The 15,870-nt window shown below is 40.2% G+C and overlaps 1 protein-coding gene across 3 annotated transcripts in view; it reads left to right on the top strand.

The window, feature by feature from the left end:
• The first annotated feature begins 115 nt into the window (after window positions 1-115).
• HSF2BP (heat shock transcription factor 2 binding protein) overlaps window positions 116-15,870 on the top strand; it is a 32,945-nt gene continuing 17,190 nt past the window's right edge. Inside the window, exons 1-5 of one of the 3 annotated variants that reach the window (XM_071751809.1) lie at window positions 116-196; window positions 3,482-3,629; window positions 7,079-7,182; window positions 11,147-11,296; window positions 15,168-15,306. In XM_071751809.1, the coding sequence (XP_071607910.1) occupies window positions 170-196; window positions 3,482-3,629; window positions 7,079-7,182; window positions 11,147-11,296; window positions 15,168-15,306 (568 nt within the window). In that variant the 5' untranslated portion in view covers window positions 116-169. Of the gene's footprint in view, window positions 197-3,478; window positions 3,630-7,078; window positions 7,183-11,146; window positions 11,297-15,167; window positions 15,307-15,870 lie in introns of all 3 variants that reach the window. The other 2 variants (XM_071751815.1, XM_071751804.1) reach the window with 2 other exon arrangements.

Raw genomic sequence — 15,870 nt, forward strand, 5'->3', positions numbered from 1 at the left:
GGGGACAGCGGGGAGCAGCCGGGAGCCGCGGATCACCCACCGCCTTTAGGCCCCGCCCCTCCGGACGGCGGAGCGGGCGGGGCCACCCCGAGTGGGCGGGGCCAGTGGTGCCCTTCCCGCCTCCTCTCCCACAGTGCCGCGAAGCTGCCGCCGGCAGGGGTTGGGCGCCATGTGGCGCTGCGCTGGCCACGCGCAGGTAGCGCGCGTGGCGCAACCGCCTTCTTCCCCACCCCTACCCTGGGTCCCGCTCCCTCCATCCTTTCCTTCATCACTGCCCTTTCCCGCCCCCAGGTCTGAGGGGTCCGAGGGGTTCAAGGAGTCCGGGACCTTGCTGCGGGGGTCGGGTCCCCCGAGGGAAGAAGGCGGAGGGTGTTGGGGGCCTGCGTGCTGCCCGCTGGGCCTGGCGGGTCCCTGAGTGGGGCTGTGTGTGATGGCGGGGTCTGTGCCGCTGGGGGGAAGACGGAGAAGGCGGTGCAGGCATGCAGGAGCTCGGCCCTTGAGGGTTCCTTCGTGTCCGGGGCTGCGGCTCTGAGGGGGCTCTTGGCCGCGGTGTGGGCTTGTGAGGCTGCTGTGCGTGAGGAATTACTCGTAGGGGCTGAGCAGGGCTGGGAGAGAGTGGGCCCGCTGGGGTCTCTGGCCGGGTCGGTCCCCGGCCTATCAGGGAAGGGGGAGTCGTGGTGCGGGCCGTGAGCTGAGGTACACAGCTGAGAGGTTTGACCGCTGCACCAGAGGTCCGTAAGGGCTGGAGTCAAATTTCCTGCATCCAATTGCCTACCATGACTGTAAGGGGCTGGACTTGTTAAAAATGACCGAGACTCAATATTCTGTTAATGGTTTAATTTAATTAATAAGAGTGAAATTGCAGTGAGCAAAACAGCGCTGGGTGCATGGGGAGTCTCTGCTCCACTCACACGCACACTTCTAAAACTCTAGAATTACCTTATATTGATTACAATTCTATGAATATTAAAAAGGGCTGGGTTTACATATATATTCATACGGATTACATCATGTTATTACAATATTCGTGATAGGTGGAGTCTAGGCGGAGTCCTCTCTTGGGGAGATATCGGGGGTCTTTGGATGAAGTAAGAAGTCTTCCTCAAGCTTGAACCCTTTACCTTTCTTGTTTTCGCCGACTTCATTATCTTCTTACAGAGCAAAATTAGACCCTAGCCATAATTTTTCCCTTATCTGCTGGTTGTGGCATTTTTATGTTGTCTCTGTGCAGATGTTTGCATTCTTTGGTGCCTCCTTAGCCTTGGCAGTGCCTTGTTTTAAGAACAAGGCCCACACTTCAATTATCGCCGAGACAGAAGTTCATCTCGTTAAGGCCTTGTGTTGCTTACACTGTTTTTGTGGAAAATTATAGGTCTCAGTTGCTTTGTCTAGCCCCATATTCGCTTTCTTCTTAGTTTAATTCTGAATTTACTGGTTAGGAATACAAATTCATTAACATCATATATCACAGACTGAAAGCTACTGTTACCCGTTGTATAGGCTCTTAGCATATTGTGGAAACCGAGGGAGATGATGCAGATTAACCAGAGAAAATAAAACTCATCTGTTTGCGCTAGTGCAATGAACTTCGTTCACAGTGATGCTAAAATGGAGCATGTTCTTACTGTGTATTTCATCTCCCTATCCCACTACTTCATTTTTGTGGATGACGGCCTCTTCTCCCAAACAACAAAGTGATGTGACGAGGAAACAGCCTCAGGTTGTGCCAGGGAAGGTTTATTCTGGATGTTAGGAAAAAAGGTGTTCATTGAAAGAGTTATCAGGCACTGGAACAGGATTCCCAGGGCACCATCCCTAGAGGTATTAAAAAGACATGTAGACGTAGAGCTCAGGGGTATGGTTAAGTGGTAGACTTGACAGCGTTGCTGGATTGGTGGCTGGACTTGGTTTTAAAAGGTCTTTTCCAACTAAACCGATTGTATGATCCTATGTATTTGATTTGAATTTAGCTTCTGCTAGGGAATAGAGCTATGTTTATGCCTCTAGCAAATTGTGCTCAGTAATCTTGAGCAATATTAAATCGTCTCTTTGTCCTTCCTGTTGGCTTATATGCATATGGTATTTTCCTATAGAGTCCTATTGCCACGTGCTTATTCCATACTTCCTTGAGACATAAATGAGTTGTATTTTTTTTCAGCCACGTAATGTGGTGTAACTTAGCCATGGTAACTCTGCCATAAGCACTTCTAAAGGCAGCTTGGAGTGTGCAAGTGAAGTTGAAAGTAAAATCTTTCTTCCTACCTTTCTCATGGCTCTAGTGCATCTGAACCAGGAAAGCTGGAAGTGGTCTGTTCTGTCCACACAGCTATATGGATATGAAACAGAACTTTAAAAGAAATAGAGTAAGAAGCAAATATCAGAGGCAATGTTCTATGTGAGGAAGCAGGGAAGAAAAAAAAAAAAATTTGTAGGAAAGGATAGCAATGCTAGGGTAGCACTGTCTGTACCAGTGAAAAATACCTCTATTTATCTTGTGCAGCTGGACTTGGGAAGATTGAGGATAGCATGTTTTGTACCTTTATAGCTTTTTGTGTTCTGTAGTATCCTCTTCTCTGTGGAAGGAGCAGATATGATTCATAAATGATCTCACTGTTTCTTCACCATTTTTAATGCAGTGTAAAACAGCACTAAGATGTGTTATAATTTTGCTTTGTGAAATTTGTATGAGATTATTAATATTTTAGAAAAAGGAAGTTAAACCTTTGTTATGTCTGTGTACATATGGGAGCCTTTTTAAGATTCAGCAGAGTGCAGATACACATCAGAAATTGGAGTTTTGGAGTGTTTTGTACCTGTATTTCTTTATAGAATTAATGCACATTCTATTCGAGTGTGGAATCAGTTATGTAGCAATAGCTTAGCCTAAGAGGAAACTAGTGAACATTTTTTGTCTTGATTTGGAGCTAAATTACTCCTGTGGGGGATTGGGCTGAAAATAGTTTGTGCTTCTTACAAAAGAAGATTTATTTAGAAAAAATACAGTGTCTAAAAGAGCTGTTTTAATTTAGCAAGGTGACCGAGCATCATACAGGTATTTGAATTAATTGAAAAATGAGTTACATTGTGTGCTTTACAGCAGTCTTGGAACAGTAGCTTGGCATGTGCATAGCTTCTCACATTTTAAAATGTGAATTTTAGTTTTTACAGCACATATTTAAGGCAAAGAGAGATAATAGGATTTGCTTTAGGCCAGAGTAGTGAAAACTAGATTACAGTGAAAATTTATCTCGTAGATTTTTGGGTTTACTTATTACTGGATTGTTGTCTTTTAAAAGGGTATGAATTTCTGAAATGATGTCATAAAGGGGGCTATAACATTGTCCAGAGAAGGGATTCAAGAAAGAAAACACTGCAAGCCTGTCTGTAGCTGTGTCTTTGGTTTGTTGTTGGTTTGTGGGTTTTGTTGTTGTGTTTTCTTGTTTGTTTTTGGTTCTTTTTTTTTTTTGTTTTGTTTCAGAAGGCTGAGAACAAGGAGGAGTTTATTAAAATTAAAAGAAGAGATTTGGAAAGACTGACAACTGAGGTTATGCAATTGCGGGATTTCTTACCCAAAATACTAAATGGGGATATCCTGGGGACATTCCAGAAACTGGATGCTATTGAATCAAGTGAGTAGTACCATGTTACAAGCTATTAGAGTTTCTGCCAAAACGATGCAGAACAAACTGTCCTTCCCCTATGAATAGATGTAGAGTTTGTGGAGGTATTCCAAATTAGACTATGGTGTTCAATGACTGCTCTAGTTAATTAATGTGTTTGTAATGGAGAAAATGACAAACTGTATTACAAATAATGAGACATGTCAAATTAATCATTAAAAATTATTTACTGTGGTTAAAAACATATCTAGGCTGTAAGGAAAGCTGTATTGAAAAAAAAAAAAGTGATTTCTTTTCGAGGAAAGGCAGAAGCATTCTGTTTCTTGAAATGTCACTTTAGATGCCATGGTAAATAATTTGATGAAAAGTTAAAGGAAGAGATAATGTTGTTGTATTTAGCTTGACTTATTTTTTGGTTTGTATGCTTTTCTTGCCCTAAGTATTCATAAGTAAAAAAAAACCAAAAAATCTAAGACTGTCAGTTACAAAGGTCTTTTACTGCTCTTCCTAAAGTCTGATTTTTCAGTGTTGTCTCTGTGCATTATTTTTTCAAGAATTCCACCACTCCCAACATGCCATCAGGACCAAATCTGAGTCAGCTTAATCCTTGGGGCCTGTAGCTTCCATTCATGCTGCAGTACAATTCACTTGTTCTCCTAGAAATTGTTTTTGTTTGAAAAGACACAGGTCGAGCACTGAGACAGGTTACACAGAGCAACAGCTGGCTGAAAAAGCCAAGGAAGACTGAGTCTCAAGGCCTGTCTCCAATATCAAGTAATATATTGGGGCAGAGCTTCCAGCTGCCTCGATGATCCAATGTCAAAATTTGCATTTAACATTGATTTAGCATTTAGATCAGTAGAACTGGAATTCCATCAGTTGTTGACATTCATTGTAACCACTCATTTCTCCACCTTCCAGAGCTTTGGGAGTATATATCAGGTCCAGAAAATCTGATGTGACCTACAGCATGAATGAGAATGAGATGAACTGAAAAGACCTGAAATGTAGTCCTGCTCTTTTTACTTCGTGCCCATTGCCTTGTTCTGCTTTTGAGTGCTGTCTCTCTCAAGGCCAAATGCTGCTTCTTCCTAAAGTCAAATATTCACTTCTACAGGGGCAAAGTTATGTATTCTCTATTTGTGTAAGGAAGCCATTTCGTGTTTCTTGCTCATCCAAGTTGATAGTGAAAGCTGCTTTTTCACTTGGTGGAGGTAGACAGTCTGAGAGTCTCAAGATCTTAGTGTCGAGAGGGAAGGAACTTTCACTGGGGGGGTGGAACCTGCAGCCAGTTGGAGAACCCGTTGGCCTTCCCTGTGTTCTGCTGAGGACTGCTGTGTGCAGGAGGCAGCAGCACATCTGCCATCATTGGTGTCAGCAAAATTCTACTGCTCTGTGTCAAGAGGCTGTCAAATGGCAGGACTGGTGCATGCAGCCTTGAATTCTCTTCAGAGCAAAGGCGTGCACAGCTGGGAGAGCTGACTGGGGATTTCCAGGAATGAGATGCAGCTACAAGTAGATCTCTCTTCATCAGCTTCCAATATTAACCATTTTCCCCTCTTGAATGCACCTAGTTTCTCTTGACACAAAACCCTGTGATACCTGAGAGGAGGTTAACACATCCATCTTTTCTCTGGAGGACTTAAAAAATTACAGGTGGCATTGAACTAACAGTCAGTAAATATTGTTCTGCTTCTCCTGTCTCGGTTCTGGTTCCAGGACTCTTTGGAGTCTGGTGGTGAAGGATGTGGCTGTGCTCATAGTGTGTTCAGGGTGGATCCATTTTTTTAAAGGCTGAAAGTGAGTCTTCTCATTTAGGAGGGCTTGCTTCCTTGCAGTGAGAGATTTTCACTGGGATTTGGGTTCTACTGAATGTACTTACCTAGCAAGGAGTAACAGGTTCTTGGTCTGCCATGGATAAAGCCTAGTGTGCCCTACTCTTGCTCAAGGCATCTTTCTACCAAGTACTTAAGACAACACCTATGTGGAAATAGGTCCAGAAGTCTGAATTTTCTTTACTTGATGGAAGGGAGGAAAGTTTCCTACCACTGACCAGAGTTACACCTCAAAAACTGTAATGATCATTACCTCCTTCATTCTTTCCCTTTGCATTGGATGTTGAAAAGACTGGAGAGCATGGAGAGCATGTCTTTGTACATCTGTGTTTCCTAGGAAACCTTGCCTGGTCTCTTTGATGACTGTTAAAAGGTGCTGGTGTTGATGGCTTACAATCACAAGAAGGGCTGGGTGCAAATAGGTTCCACCTCTTCAGAAAAGCTATTTGTGACTAGGTTATCTTATACCTGCTACTTAAAACAATGTATGTATTTGAGGTGCTAATGTTTTGTCAAGTAGGATGAAAAAAGAAAGGCATTTACTTTCAAATAGTGAAAAATTACTAAATAAAATTAATCCTAGCTCTTTGAATAATAAGTACTGTTTGTTTTTTTTTTTAATGATATTATCTTTTTATCATTGATTTTAATATAATCTTTGGCAAATACACTAAAATATAATGACAGTATTTAAGGGGGTGTATTTGAAGTGAGTTAAGCCATAGACCATACTCTCATGATCAAGGATTTTGTGCTCAAAGTGGAGTGTAACTTGTTTTTTTAAGCTAACCAAAATTACAGTAGATGCTGTTTGGACATTACTTTTTGGAATTACTCAAATGTGTTTCTTTTTTTCAGGAAATTTAAAAATTCTAAGCATCCAGAACCATGGTTTTAAAATTAAAATTATGATAAGAAACAATTTTTAAAAATACCCTTCATAGTGCATTTTTTAAAACAGACCTCATCATTATACATTTGACTTGATTTTCATTCACTAAACAAGGAGTCTAAATTGGAATGTATTTCTGTTAACATCAAAGATTAAATTTTTAAGAGAATTGTAAAATTTGCTTGTCACTGATGTGATGTGTTAATAGTTTGTAATGTTTTATAGTTTTATAAACATTAATTTAAAATCCTGCATTTTGTTCTTACTATTCCTATAATTTGTACATTGTATATTGGAATACTTCTGACTGATCTTGGTATTCTTTTTATTAGATTTTCACTATACTCACTGAGTTTCAAAGATGCTAGACATGAAAAACATTGTGAAAAAAAACAAAGTAGAAAAATTAGTAATTTAAATAAAAATATCTGAGGAGCTGGAGCTTCATTCCAGAATAGCGTTTTATTGGTACACAGCATTTAACAGTTAGCTGTGATTCTTTCAGTCTTTCCCTGTTTTAAATCGGAAACATCGTGTTCATTTAGTTTTTCGTAAGAACTGTTGAAATGTGGCAAAGTGCGGTACAGCCAGTTAGCCACGAGGAGGTGTTGTAACACAACCAAATATTTGAAGCACCTGGTAAGTGTTGCACGTGGTGGATTCTTTATTCTTTAGTGCAGGTTCGTTGGTCATAACTTACTGCTTCGTTTATCCGATTTGTCCTATCATAGACATGGAGAAGAAAGAGGAGGAAATCGAGCAGCTAAAAATGGATTGTGAACACTTCAGAGCTCGTCTGGAAACAGCTCAGGCAGATTGCATGAGAGAGAAGAAGGTATTTTTGCTGTAGGAATAGTAGTATCTGTATGCTTGAGTTTTAATAACCAAAGCTGTAATCATCAGTTTTTTATATTCCTGTCACGAAATACATCCTTATCTTGAAAAAGAGTCTGGGATTTCCTTTCATGTAGTCAGATAATGAGGAGATTACTTACCTGGAAGTTTGTAAGTCACATTCCTTTCCCCATGATAGTTCTAGAGCAAAAGGATCAATGCATGCAGTACCAGAAAGTATTCAGTGTGTGCACACAGAGGTACAACAGACAGTCTCCTGCTTGCATGCATACTTCTTGTGTATGTGCACAGACCACTATCACCTCCACACCATGTGAGGTGCAGGGTTGCATTACAGGCCTTTTGGCAGGGTTCATTTTGGTCTGGGTAAAGTTAAAAATCAGCCGTTGGCATTTTTTTATGGTAGTATGTGGAAATGAAACATTGGGTATTCAGGAAGATTGTGGTGTAGCTGGCATCCTTTGTGGAATCTGTTCTTCTGAATTTGACATAGCAATGCAATGTACAAAGTGAAACTGGCTTCTCTTTTGGATTGCTGTTAGCTCTGAACCTTTCTTTAGTTTTATAAGTCTTTCTCAATGCACTTGTTGATTCAATTGCCATACACAGCTGTGAGCCAAAGAACAATTACAGGGCTTCTTTTGCTCTCTCAGTATTGTATTTCATGATTATGAGAGCAGAGGTACTTAACAATGGAGTAGCAAAAATGGTCACTTGCCAGACTGTGGGTCTTCTGTGAAACTCTTGGGGTTCAAATAGGATCACATAGGCTAGCAGCTTAATTTTTCAGAGAGTTGTGACAATCAGTTGCTGCAAAAGCTAATTTCCTTGGAGCTGGTGGCTATCTTTAATAATCTGCAGAAGTTCACTTTTTTAGGGTTCTAGAGTTAGCATCTGCCACACTTGGGATTGCACAAAGGCAGATTCATCTACCTAAATTATTTCACTTTTGGAAAGGAATAAATGAACAGTTCACACATGCAGTTTTAGGGCACATCTGCATGGAGAAGGCATTCTGGAATGAAGTTTGTTATCACTGTAAAATATAACGGAACATTCTATCTGGTTATTCCTTACTTCAAAATAAGTATAATTTGGGACACCTATTGCAGTAGGTACTTGTTTAGTTTTGCTGTGTACCCCAGTCTTTACTTGTATAAGCATTCATGAAGAACTCTATGTAAGATTTAATGTTACTGCTTCAGGTATTAATGAAGTATGTCCCACTCTTCATTCATCTTAATATTACAAAATAAGTGGTAGGTGGTTTTGGTTTCTGATTTCCTTAGCATGAAAGTTTTACCTATAGAATGTATAATTTACTGAGAGTAGTTGTCTTGGTGTCCTGATAAAAGCCCTCTTCTCTTCAGATCTATCTTGTACAGTGTATATTGATTGTCAAAATGGCTTCTGTTATATACCATGAAGGTGCATTTTTTTGAGTGGATTGTGCTTTTGTAGGCTGGTAAAAGAAGCTGATAAAAGAAGGTGGCCTATGTATTTGTGTGATTTTTGTTCCAGTTAATCACTTTGCGTGGGGGTTTTTCATTTGGTTGCTTTTCTGTTGTAGGCATCCTTGTGTATAGTTTCTGATTTATTTTCTACATATTTGTCTTCTGAAGGAAAAGGAAACAATTCAGACAAACATAAAATAAATGCATTTTCTAGCTGAGCAGTGCCCTTTTCTTAGGGGATCATAAATCAACATTTTGCATTCCAATGTTTCTGTGCAGCGCTGCATCACCGATTATGGAATTGCCACGCTTCATGAACCTGAGCAAAACTTGAAGTGCAGATGTTATTCTTGGCTAATGTCTTCTTTGTCTGTCTTTTCACAGTTATGTACTTAAGCAGTGCTGTATTCTTGTGTCTTGACCCTTTCCTGAAGATGGTGGTGTTGCATAGCACAGTGATTGCTTTGTGATGTGAACTCTCAGGAGTGTTGCTTCCAGCTAGGTTATTTGCTTTTGCAGGCTCCGTTTATTTTCCTGGCTTGTGAATGTACTATTTTGTTTTCTTTGTTTAGTACTTTTGTTCTGATGTTGCTTTTGACCTATTAAAAATTCTGGCATTTCTTGTGCTGGCTTTGCATACTTGTTGAGGGGGATCTTGCTTTGGTATTACAGAGTTTTATGTCTTATTGAGTATTAGCACCCAAATGCAAAATGCAAATAAAATGTATTAAAAGATATATTTTCCTAAAACAAGGACAGTGCAGAAAGAAAGACAGGTACAAGATAGGGTTAGAGAGGAAGATGCCTTGTGACATTTTGTTTATGCACATGGTGGCAGGAAAGCTGATAGGTCTGGCAGTGAGTTATGCAAAAGATAAAATTTGGTTAACTTGCTTAAAAACAATCAAAGTGTTAAGAAATAAGAGACTTTTCTTGGGACTTTATGCCTAGGGAGTCAGCAGCAAGTGTCTGTCTTTTCCATGTATTAAACTGTTAGGTGAAAGAGCCTCCAGAGAGTAAATATGCACAGAAATCTTCTTGATAAATTTAATTTGAAGTTCACAGATTCTAGCCTGTGTGTTCCATTAGCAGCATGATAAATCAATACAAATCAGGCTGTCAGGAATGATACAGGAGGCTAGGTAGGTACTTGATGACAAAGTACAAGCATCTTTGTACTGGCTGATACAATGTTATATAGATTTTCAGATGACTTTAATTTTCCATTCTTTCTAAATCTGCAACACAAAACACTGAGGTGAACCCCTATATCGACTGGAGACTTATTTTAAAATCTTGATGGAAATACACGGGTGAGAGTTTTGTTCTGTTTACTAGCTTTCAAAATTGACATAGAAAAGGTTCTTTCTCAGTTTCCCAGATTTTGTCCTGATAGCTAAACATGCAGGAGAGGCTGGGCCGAGGGGGATGCTTTCTGCTTGGATCTGAAGTTCCATGCACACAGCATGGACAGAGCAAGATCCTTCTGTTGTTTTGACATAGAGTGGTCTGTGATTCTCTCTGTTTTAATACTTGAGTTTGCTTCAGTTTTCTTGACTGGCCTTTATCTTTCCTTGCCACACTGTCTAATACCACCTCATGTGGAGTCAGCAGGGAGCCCTGAGAGCACCCACCCTGAGAGATTGCAGGCTGGGGTCTCTGCTTTGATCTCACTGTCTGTACTAGCTCCAAGATGGGAAGTGCAGCAGCATCAATACCCTGTGGCACCTGGTAGGAAGGCAATGAGACCTAGAATCGTATCTAAAACCATGGTACTCTTCTAGCCAACTTCTTGTGTGACTTGAAAGAAGTATTGCCAAATTGAAGTTGTGTCCTGGTTGTGTTGGATTCCTCTTTCATGCTTTGTGGCAAGGACCACTGAGCAGCTCGCTTGAGTGGGGGATGCACTGGTATGAAATGCCCTTCAAACTTCAAACCTTTGGTGTGTTTTTCAAGGGACTGTCTTACTGACAGACAGAAATATGCCATTAGAAAAGTGTTGGGAGAGACAACAGTGTTTATCCTAGATAACCAGCATTCTACAGTGGTGGCTAAGGTAGTAGTCTGTTTTGAAAAACAAAACAACTGCCCCTTTCTATAAGATGCTTCCAATATCTTTGTTAAGCTATCTGGAAAGGCTGACCTCTGATGCTGGAATCTCTTCTCTCTTGAAAAGATGTGTAGGTATTTGCTTAGGAGGAGTAGACTCTCCTATCAGACTTCTCTAGGTGCCACTCAGTCTCAGTGGGTCACTTGGTCTGACCTTGTGGACAGGCTTCTGGTTACTGTCAGTCCCCACGATGTACTCTACTACTTAGATATAGCTCAGGAAAAAAGGTATTTATCTGCAACTGCTGTGATGTTGCCACCTCACACTCCTCCCTCCTCCCATTGCTTGTATGGCCATGATGTTTCTTGTTCTGTCCCATAGCCTGGAAACTTGTATTGGCTGATAAGAAGTGCAACCAAAATTTTCTTACAATATTTCAGGAAAAACTAGACCTGCGTCAGCAGCTGAATGAGGCCAAGCAGCAGCTCCTGCAGCAAGCAGAGTATTGCACAGAAATGGGTGCAGCAGTGTGTACGTTGCTCTGGGGTGTATCTAGCAATGAGGAAGCTGTTAAAGCCATTCTAGGAGGAGTAAGTATGGCAGGTGAATACTTACTGGTGGTAATGATGTTAAAATAAGGACCTTGCACTGTAAATTGTTTAAACATAAGAATATATTTCAGAAACTAATTGGAGAGTAACAATGTTTTCTGAATTGCATATTCTTTGGGAAACCATCTATTCTCATTTAAGAAGTGTTGGAACTATAAAGTGTTACAGAGCAGTCAGGGAATAAATGCAGTAGTTAATTCTTATGTTACCAAAGAAGGATTTTCCACTTTGCACAGTTAAACTGGAAGCAAGGCTACAGCTAGCAAAATCTTTGCAAGCTAACAGAAGAAAAATAATTCTTGGGCACAAGCAGCAATTTCCATACCTATAGAGAGCTTGGAGGAGCTATTTCCATGGAAGGAAGACAGATCTATCAATTCTTAACTTCTTTAAATCTTGGTTCTTCCTTAATGCTTTCGTGAGTCTTGGAAATTTAGAGAGTCTATCTGTTTTGATTCAAATGAATTTTATTGAATCTTCAGTGTTTAAATTCAACAGGTAGTTTACTTGAAGAAAAAAACAAAACAGCAACAGTTAAATACAGTAGTAATATTACAACTAACACAGCTTCACTGCCAAGTGTATCTGATGGAATTAGGAGGGATCAGAAGAGCAGGCCTGGTAAAAATATGATTTTCAGTCTTGTCACAGCCATTATGGAAAGAAATTCTTGTATTTAATCTGAGTGAACCAATGCCACCATTCCTTCTGCCTTGATTTTTTTCAGCAGAATGATAAACAGCTGAGTGAAAAAGATTAGTTTATTGTAGTAGATGGTAAATTAGTGTGCTTTAAAGAGGTTTTAAAGAGGTTTTCCAGTTTGGGTGCACCAAGGTACAAGTAAAGCTTTATATTGAAAGCTTTACAGTGATAACTTCTGATGATTCAGGATCCAAGCAGCAGCCATTACTAAGGAAAAAAAGTCTGTAAAAACACTGAATAAACCAGTTAAATTAAAAAAAGACAGGCAGGGGGGTACAAAAGAGCCCAACACAGAAAAAAAAAACCCAACAGTATCAAACTATATTCTGTATTTTCAGAAGCATTTGTAACAAAGAGTCAACAATATTTCGTGGCTAGCTCTTGTTATTTGACTTGTGAAACAGTATCAAAACGTTAGGTTTCCCACTAAATGGTAGCAGTGATGAAAATGACCGCATTTTAGAAGATGAGAGTAGAGTTAGTGTAATCCTTGTTGAAAACAGTCTTCAGTATCAAAATTAAGTAGAACCAAGTAAAATCAAAACGGATACCTGGTGATTTGTGTAAGAGTAAAAAGCCCAACTCTGAAGATGCAATAGGTTTGTTTGAAATGCAAAATACTTCTGAAGTCATTCCCAGCAAACATGGGAGCCCATTGAACTGCTGTACTTCTGATGAAGGTCATAGCAACATTTTGGGGCATAATTTTCTTCTGATAATGCACATGATGAGAAACATGCCTGGGGGTGCAACAAGACTACTAGGAAAACCATAAAGGGATTGTATGGCATTGCATCAACCACAGATTGCAGCTGGCATTGGGGCAGGTTATTAAAAGATGATGGAGATTTGTCACACGAAGTTTTTGGTTTAGGTTATTTTTGGCCAAGTTGTACAGCTTGTAGCATCTTCCCCCCTCCCTTGAGAAGGTGCTATGGACTATATAAATGCAGAAGGATATCAAGAGTCCTTTGAAACTGTTGCTCATAGTCAAGCGTGTGTGGAGGGTGACATCAGTTAAAAATAATCTTCTGCCTTAGGGAGCAATGCTCAAAATTTTTTCAGTCTCGGCACAGAAACAGGAGTAGGTCTTTTATGCAGCTCTGTAATGCAGATTGGTCCCAAACATAATTTCAGTCAATGTACCATTTGTGTCCAGACAGGCTGGGAAACCCAAAACTTAAGCAGCTAATTGGAACTTGAGTGCAAGTAGTTTTCAAGGCAGTAGGGGAGGGATGCCCACTGTTTCTCTCCAGGCTTAACACTTCTAGAGAAACATTCAGAGAAGCTGCATGGAGAGAGTTTTCAAGAATGCCTGCCTGCCTCTGCCAAAAAAGAAGCAAATTAATTCCCATGAGATTGTTTTAGATGTCTTGCTGAAAGCTTCGACCACAAATGCGTGTGACAGGGCACTCCTGGGGAACTGCAAGCTGAAGGTTTGATATCAAGGCAACGTCAAGGCTTGCTTCAACGTGAGAAATCTTGTATCCTACAAGGTGGTCTGCTGCTTCAGTTATCTGCTGTGGCAACAAATGTCTTTATACTTTATGGCAGGAATCGTGCATGTAAGCTGTTCTTTTCACGCAGGAGTTACTTGGACAGCGTAGGGTTCATTGCACCATCGGGGATCAAGCATCTTAATGGCTGCTCTCAGAACTGTCCTTATCTTAACGTCTGTGGGTGAGACATTCTTCAGTCCCATGAAAATACTGTAAAGGAAATCAGAGACTGTGCAGAGTATGTAATATTTGCTATTTATATACCAGATTGGTCTCTGCTCCAGCTCCTCAGGATTCACAGATAGCTAATTAATGGCTACTTGGAAAGAAAGTTCAGCAGAGATGGCACCAGCGGTATCTCAGGAGAATGGAAAATAAAGATTTTGCTTGCTTTCTGTGCTATGTACCAACTACTTGGTTTGCTTAGTACTCTGTCATGCTTCCATGCTAATACAGATTTTTATAACAGGTATTTTCCTACTCCTCTGCTATAACAGACTCTCTTCGTTTTCTCTCACCCTCTGCTTATAGAATTGCAGAATCATGGAATGATTTGGGTTAAAAGGGACCTTAAAGATCATCTAGTTCCAACCCGCCCTGCCATGGGCAGGGACACCTCCCACCATACAAGAGCAGAGCAGAGGAAGAGAATCACCTCCCTTGCTTGACCTGCTGCCCGTGCTTCTTTTGCAGCCTGGTTGGCCTTCTGGGCTGCAAGCACACATTGATGGCAAATTGCTTTTTGAACTCTGGTCATTTCTTCAGTTAGAATTGCCATCTTTGAGGTGTGATGTCCCTATAAGTATGTAAAGTGCACCCAGCACGTGCAGAAGTGTGGGTTTTTTCCATTCTCTTTCCCCACAATCTGTTCATGTTATTCTGGGGCCACAGTATCATTTGTGAGGATAATGAGTATTGGCTGACCCTGCTTTTTACATCTTGTTACTGGAATCACCCTACAGGAGCTGTGCAGTTACAGTGTGGTGAATGTACAGCATTGGAGGAATAAGTAAATGTTACAAATAGCTTAGTACATACTGTGAAAGCAGTAGTACTGACAGGAATTTAAAAAATTTTTGTCACTTTGCAAAATGAATGAATGTTTCTCCATACTGTATCAGAATCCTGAATCCTGCTAGGATCCAATTGAATTAGTTGGGGTATTTTTAGCTAGTTAACTAATTTTATTGGGAAATTCATGTCAAGTCACTGTGTCAGGCTACTCTCCAGTCTTCAGATGGATAGGGTTTTGACAAAAGCAGCTGTAGTAGCCTAGGTAAATGTTAAACATCTGACCCTGCTGTTGCAAGGCCCAGAGATAATAGACTCAGTTTTGAAAATAAACATTACTTCTGTTTGATACATAGTATTATGGGTTTAGGAGGTCAATGTGCAATGGCATAGTTTTAAAATAAGTTAATGTACAAATTTACAATAATTTGCAAGTCAGCGTATCACTGAGTAGTATCTCATGTTGTTCTGAGGTAATGGTTTCAAGTATGAGGGAATCTGTCACTACATAGCTATTATTTTCCTTTTTTAAATGTGACAGGATGTTTTAGTAAGTTGCATATTGTTCAGTTTTACTGTAGCATCTAATAATTATAGTTGGTGTACTGTGCATAATCTACTTTTCTCCATGATTGCAGAGTAAAGCTGTAAAGTTTTTCACAATCACTGCGCAGACCATGGAGAGCTTTGTGAAGTCATTAAGCGAGGACATGAAACAGCAGGATTTGGATTCTGATGAAAATCAGTTTGTGTTAGCTTTGGCAGGGATTGTAACAAGTAAGTTAATGTTATCTCTCAAAGAGCATTTCATGGGTACTGTGAGCTTCTATCTTGCCTTATATGTGCTGCTGTAAATGCAGTTTTTCAAAGTCAAGTATTTAGTAAATGTTGATATCATTAAAAATTCTAGTAGATTTTGTCATTGACACTTCTGTGAAGGGTTGTACTGCCTGTGACACAGTTAAGGGTTAGAGGGGTAGGAGCCATTTGGTTCTGAAATTCCCTAACACTTCCTCCTCAATGTGGTGTAAAACAAGTGGGTTTGCTAGTCACGTGTGCTCGCCTTTAGTTTGTAATTGTCAAACAGTTTACTTTCTGAATCATGAGGAATGCTAACACCTTCAAGATGCATGAGTTGCAGCTGATGCAAGTAGACTAGCTCCACTGTGTAGGTCCTCAACATTTTGAAACTATTTTGATGCTCTCAGATCCACCCACCTTCACTGTCCTGAGTCCATAGTGGCAAGAGAAGTAAAAGGTAATAAACCTGACCGCTGGGCTAAACATTTCTTTTTAGGCTTAAGGAGTAATTAGGAAAACACACATCTGGCTTAATATGAC

The sequence above is a fragment of the Heliangelus exortis genome, chromosome 1 (genome assembly GCF_036169615.1).
Source record: "Heliangelus exortis chromosome 1, bHelExo1.hap1, whole genome shotgun sequence".
Taxonomy (NCBI): Eukaryota; Metazoa; Chordata; class Aves; order Apodiformes; family Trochilidae; genus Heliangelus; species Heliangelus exortis.